This window comes from Xiphophorus hellerii, chromosome 7 (assembly GCF_003331165.1).
Source record: "Xiphophorus hellerii strain 12219 chromosome 7, Xiphophorus_hellerii-4.1, whole genome shotgun sequence".
NCBI classification, from domain to species: Eukaryota; Metazoa; Chordata; class Actinopteri; order Cyprinodontiformes; family Poeciliidae; genus Xiphophorus; species Xiphophorus hellerii.
In genome coordinates, this window is record NC_045678.1 from 30,512,827 (window position 1) to 30,518,826 (window position 6,000).

The following is a 6,000-nucleotide window of genomic DNA, read 5'->3' on the forward strand; positions in this document are numbered from 1 at the left end:
CAAGGACTTTGAATTGAAGCTTAGCTTAGCTTCTCTTAAATGCCATACTGGTATAACACTTTACCCTTAGTGGAAATAATATTTAGTATTTTAAGGTTAGCATAGCTACCGTTTTAGTTAGCAATGCCAAACTCAAACCTAAACATAATGAAAGAATAAGCATGAAAAGAATTGTTAAATTAACATTTACTATATTAATGAATGAAAGGGAACAAGTACAAATTCTGATTTACCAGACAATAAATTGTGCCTGTTTAATGAAGAAGAGCGAAGTGAAATGGTGAAACCTGAAGAGGAACGTGTGAGCTAGTAAAACATAATCCCTCATAACAAATTACCACTGGTCTGAGTGGTTTTAGTTTCAGCACCAGAATCTCTTTTGAAGATAAACCCTGATCTGTTTTCCCCTTTCCTATTAGGGGCCAAAGGGAGAGTCTATAGCTGGGCCTCCTGGGCCATCAGGACCTTCTGGACCACCAGGTGTTGGCTATGATGGCCGTCCAGGACCAGCAGGACCACCTGGACCTCCAGGACCTCCTGGGAATCCCTCATTTTCTGGAACATACAGACCTAATTATCGTAAGTAGTTTCTTTCTGAGCCTGTTTTTAGCCAGGCTGTAGAAAACACAAGACCAACATCATGAGACATCAATATTGGGTCATGTGATCACATGAGCTGGTTTGTTTCAGAGAAACAAACTGGACGAAGAAATTAAATAGTTGAAGTTAAAAACTTAGCGACATTAATCAGCTTGTTAAATGTGTTGTAATGAAAGCAAGAAAAAGATTAAAACTATGTTTGCAAGACACCAACTGTGATATTGGTGTGGATGAAGTAAACTTTGGCACGGTTTCAATGCATGTATGAACACCAAGCGGACCGGAGACCGCTTCAAAAGCAGGAAGTGGACTGCAGAACAGGGCATTCTGGGTAAATGCAACCAAAACAAATACATTAGTCTAGTGCTAGCAGGAGAAACGGCTTGTGGTCTTTAGCCAAACACACAGGAGACTCGAATATAAAAATCTGAAAACAAAAATCTGACATTACATTTTTGTTTCCCATTTGTAAGGAAGGAAGTTGTCATGTGTCTTTTTCAGAGGTTTTTCTGTCGCTTCCTTCAGTGGTTGTTGGTGCAGCACCCCCACAAGCCAGGAGGGAACAGGTTGCTCAAAGGGTTTGGTTAGTTTGGCTCAGAGCAGAGAGACAGAGAACCACAGCAGCTAAAAATGTAACCAATGTCACAACTTTGGTCCCCAGTCTAGTCTACCAGACTATCAGGTGTGAAAGCATCGGATAAAAATTGAAAGCAACTGAATATGTAATTATCATTTTAAAAACTGATGGGTCCAAACAGATGACACCAAAATAAAAAAGTCTGGTATAGCATATTAGCACTAACATGCACGGTAGTAGAGGAATAATGATTTAGACTTAAATCTAATTCCTTTAGTCTTCCTCTGTAAACCAAAGTGTTTTAGAGCCAAAACACCAGGAGGAACTGGTTGGGAGTTTTTGTACAGATATGTACTATTTCAGACTTTTTTACTAACTTCTGTTTGTGTTTTGACTTGAAGCTGTCAGCGTTCCTGGACCTCCTGGTCCGCCAGGCCCACCTGGAAGCCCTGGCCTCTCCTCTGGGGTACGAATATCTCTGTGTTTTAAATGACCTTATATCTGTCAGCTAATGTGCTATGCACCTATTGTTTAAGTTATTTATGCTCTAAAGATGGTTAATTATTTCCCCAGGTGACGGTGTTGAGGTCATATGACATCCTGATTGCGACGGCCAGGCAGCAGCCGGAGGGAAGTCTCATTTACATCCTGGACAAAGCAGACCTCTATCTGAGAGTGCGCAATGGACTTCGACAAGTCCTCGTACGTCTTCACAGCTTCAGCTTCAATTTCCATGAATCTGTGTCATCATAATATTCAAAGAGTTTAATGTAAAGTATTAACCGGCAGTTTTTCTTCTCAGCTCGGAGATTACAGGACCTTCTTTGGAGATCTGGTGCGTTTTGAAGAGTAACTCGGTTTGACGTTTCCCGACTCGTTTCTGATCTCTGAGTCTCTTTGTTTTTCATGTAAAGGGCAACGAGGTGGCAGAAGTGCAGCCCCCACCGGTGGTGGTGTACCCCCACACCCCAGAACGGACTTCCAACAACGGAGAGGGCCATTACTCCCAGAGCAGCGCGGTTATCCGACCCATTGAACCCCCGCTGCGGCAGCCCAGCCCCCCTGTGGTGCCAGCTGCTGACTCGTCAGAATCAGGAGTGAGTACAACAATTAAAACACATTACTGCAGTATAAACATGACCAAACAGAAACCATTTTTCTCTTAACCACTCTTTAAAATGGGAAAGATGAGATAACATACCACTATACTCAGTCAGAGTTGTTTCGATGTTCATCAGAAAATGGCTACAAGGAAACATCTACTGGTCTAAACCTTTCCACATCTATAGCAAAGCCCCACTTTGGTGGAATTATTCAATTCCACCAAAGTGGGCGGAGCCGAGTGATACTGAAGGGCGTGGCCAAGTGTGAGGATGATCGCAGAGGGTTAAGCGAGACCCTTTGGCAAATTTTTATCTGAAATATGACTAGCGGGAGGCAAATCTATTGACATTTTTCGGTCTTATTGGAGACTTCTTTGCTCTCCATGTTCGCTAGTAAAACTCCTGATTCACCACAAGGGGGCGTGTGTCTGAGTGAAACTTTTTTATACCCAATCGCGGGGCTGAACCATTGGAACCAGTAAGAAAATTCAACTGCAGTAGCCACTGTTTAAACCAAAGAGGGCAGCACTGAGACGGTTTTATGCTTAACGTTGCAAAATTAAACAGTCACACAAATATGCGTAGAAACGTAAGGATAGCAACCTTAGAGACCAATTTACACATTTTATCTGCAAAGTTGACTTTGATTTTAGTTAAACTTAGTTAAAGTCAGTTAAACTTTAAAGAAAGTTTAGAAAACTGTGACTAACAAGGCGAAGATCCAGGTTTGTCTTTCTGCGAGGAAGATGGTAAGAGAGGTGAATACATCTCCAGTGCTCAGCAGAGACCATCAGCACGTCTCCATAGCAACCAGTAGACCATCTACATTCCTCATCTGTCCTACCATCACAAACATAAACTCTCCAAGCAATTTAACTGGACAACCAGCTTTGGTCAAACCTTGTCACATAAATTTGCAATGTGAGAAAATATTTTAAAATAAAAAGCTAAAGCTAGCCTCTCTTCTCTTTCAGCTCCACCTCGTAGCGTTGAACGCGCCCCAGACCGGCAACATGCGAGGGATTCGCGGGGCGGACTTCCTGTGCTTCCAGCAGGCTCGCGCTGTTGGTCTGAAGGGAACTTTCAGAGCCTTCCTGTCCTCCAAGCTTCAAGACCTCTACACCATCGTCCGCAGGTCGGACAGGAACGGAGTCCCCATCATGAACCTGAAGGTAAGTCAACTGTCCAGATACATCCTCTACTTATCTAGCTAAATCAAATTAAAATGTATTTTTACGAGAACTGGCCACAAAAGCTGTAAAACATAAAATGAACAAACTTCAACAAAAGTTAACACCGAAAAAAACAGATGTTGCTCCATGATTGGGTCTTTGCAAACACTAATCAATACCATGTCAAGTAGCATTAGGGCTAGGCGCTTTAGCTTCCCAAGAAGAGGCTGTACTAGAGTCATTTTGACTGACTGTGTCAAAAAAGATGCAGTGATGATCTATTTTCACCTGTCACTTTTTAACATTTTGAAATCTCAAATACCTTTACAGAGATTCCAGTCTGTCAAATAACTTGGTCAACTTTGTCAAAGTAAACACAAAGAGCAGGAATGTATTTTTTGGAAAATATTTGCATCAGTAAAGTTAATTGCTAGTCTAGTAGCTGCTTTTAATCTATTGTTTTCTGAATCTGGTGCTTTGAAATGATTTAATGTTTGTTCATGGTTTTCTTTTTATGAGTCTGACCGTTTCCTTCCTTCTCCTTTCAGAACCAAGTGTTGTTCAGCAGCTGGGAGTCCATCTTCAGTGAGGACAGCAACAAAATGAGAGAGAATGTATCGTTGTACTCGTTTGACGGCAGAGACATCCTCAGGGACAGTGCATGGTGAGTCTTTGTTAACCGTTCCAGATTTTAATCCGTGGCCGTGTTTGTTTCCACGCCTGATTTAAAGTTGTTTGTTTGTTTTTTGTTCCCCCTCCAGGCCAGAGAAGATGGTCTGGCACGGATCGAGCAAAAAGGGCCACCGGCAAATGGATCATTACTGTGAAACGTGGCGAGCGGGCGAGCACGCTGTGACGGGCCTGGCGTCGTCCCTGCAGAGCGGCCGCCTCCTGCAGCAGACGCCCAGCAGCTGCTCCGGCTCCTACATCGTCCTCTGCATCGAGAACGCCTTCACGTCGCCCTCCAAATAATAAATCCATCCTGTGCGTTCAGGGCCCTAGCTAAATACATTTTGTAAACTCAGCTGGTAAATTTTTATCCCCCTTCTTTTAATTTTTCTGCCAACGCAGCTTGTAAACATCAGGACGAACTGCCCCCCAAGGGGTTTTCCTGCCTGCCAGCATCCAGAAACGCTAAAGAAAAGGATCCAGCAGGAAACTGTTGGTCCTTTATCTCCAGAGCAGTGGCACATATTTTCTTTTAAGTGCAGAAAGTATCATTCTCAAATTATTTTTTTTTATTCTGTATATTACATGTTTGTTTTTTGTGTTAAATTTTATGTTATCAATGTTTTTTTTGTGTGTCTTCATCCATCCTCCAATTTTTAGCATTTCTTTTAGGAGTTGAGCTTTTACTTTTGTTTTCTCATCTTCAGCATAGATTGGGGCAGTGGGGGGCACCGCTAGATAAGATGTTAGCTACGCTAATCCTAAAGCACCACTCAAACACTAGTCCCGCTAACGCTAAAGCGCAATCAATTCAGTTTATTTATACAGAAACATTTTCACAATAAATGCTAACGCGAAAGCTGCTGCAGAGTTACAACCACCGTTGAACTATTGCTTTTATAAATCACATCTTGTTTTCAAATAGATGTTTGTTTTCATAAGCCTTATTCAAGTGAAAGTTTACAAGACAGCCAACTAAATTGGTGCTTTAGAAAATTATTTTTAGGAGAAGCTATGTGCGCTAAAAACAATAGTTAGCAAAAATGCTAAAGTGCTAAACAAAGAATTAGCTTGGATATTAGCGGATTAGCGGAAGTGTGACCTCCTCTGGACTTGGGGTAATGGTGGACTACAGCAAATTTATAAGGATTATTTTAAAATAAAAAAAGAAAATAGATATTTATTTTTAAATGAAGTTATAAAATGAAAAAATAATACTCATTTTATTTTCACACAACATTATACAAAAAGATTAAAACTGTGCCTTATCACACACTCCACCACTACAGGCTTTTCTGCTGATATTTTCCAGAAGCTGGTACATTTAACTGAATTAAAATCATTCATGTTGGTCATCCAGGGGACAATGCTCTTTTTAAATTAAATGTTGATCATATAAATATTTTTGCTCTTTTTACCACATTGAAACATTTGAGCAAACTGGCTAATATTTGTCAGAAAAACCAGCATGTTGAGGTCAGAGTTTCATACCTTCCCTGGCCTCAGACGTCTCAACAGTATCTGTGAATATGCTTTTTTTGTATGACTGTACTGTTTCACCCAGGCACTGAATTAAAGACTTTTTCAATTACTTTTGTGTTTTTCTATAAACAAGTTTGAGTTGTATTGAAAGATTTAACCATTCATTTTGGTGTGTTGCATCTAATCAAAGGCGACTCTAAAGAGGCAGGACTTTTGCTTTGATTTAAAGGAACTCAGTGTTTTGGCTGTTTTGAAGTTTTCTGAAAGTTTGTTCCAGATTTGTGGTGCATAGAAGCTGAATGCTGCTTCTCCATGTTTGGTTCTGGGGATGCAGAGCAGAACCAGAAGACCTGAGAGGTCTGGAAGGTTGCTATGACAACAGCAGACCTGTAATGTG

General features: G+C 41.0%; 1 protein-coding gene across 2 annotated transcripts in view; it reads left to right on the forward strand.

Annotated features, from left to right (window-relative positions):
- col18a1a (collagen type XVIII alpha 1 chain a) overlaps positions 1-5,712 on the forward strand; it is a 73,469-nt gene extending 67,757 nt beyond the window's left edge. For both annotated transcript variants that reach the window (XM_032567897.1, XM_032567896.1), the window contains 8 exons: positions 420-579; positions 1,579-1,643; positions 1,751-1,879; positions 1,980-2,012; positions 2,092-2,274; positions 3,255-3,452; positions 4,001-4,116; positions 4,214-5,712. In XM_032567897.1, the coding sequence (XP_032423788.1) occupies positions 420-579; positions 1,579-1,643; positions 1,751-1,879; positions 1,980-2,012; positions 2,092-2,274; positions 3,255-3,452; positions 4,001-4,116; positions 4,214-4,424 (1,095 nt within the window). In that variant the 3' untranslated portion in view covers positions 4,425-5,712. The remainder of the gene's footprint in view (positions 1-419; positions 580-1,578; positions 1,644-1,750; positions 1,880-1,979; positions 2,013-2,091; positions 2,275-3,254; positions 3,453-4,000; positions 4,117-4,213) is intronic.
- Positions 5,713-6,000: the final 288 nt, after the last annotated feature.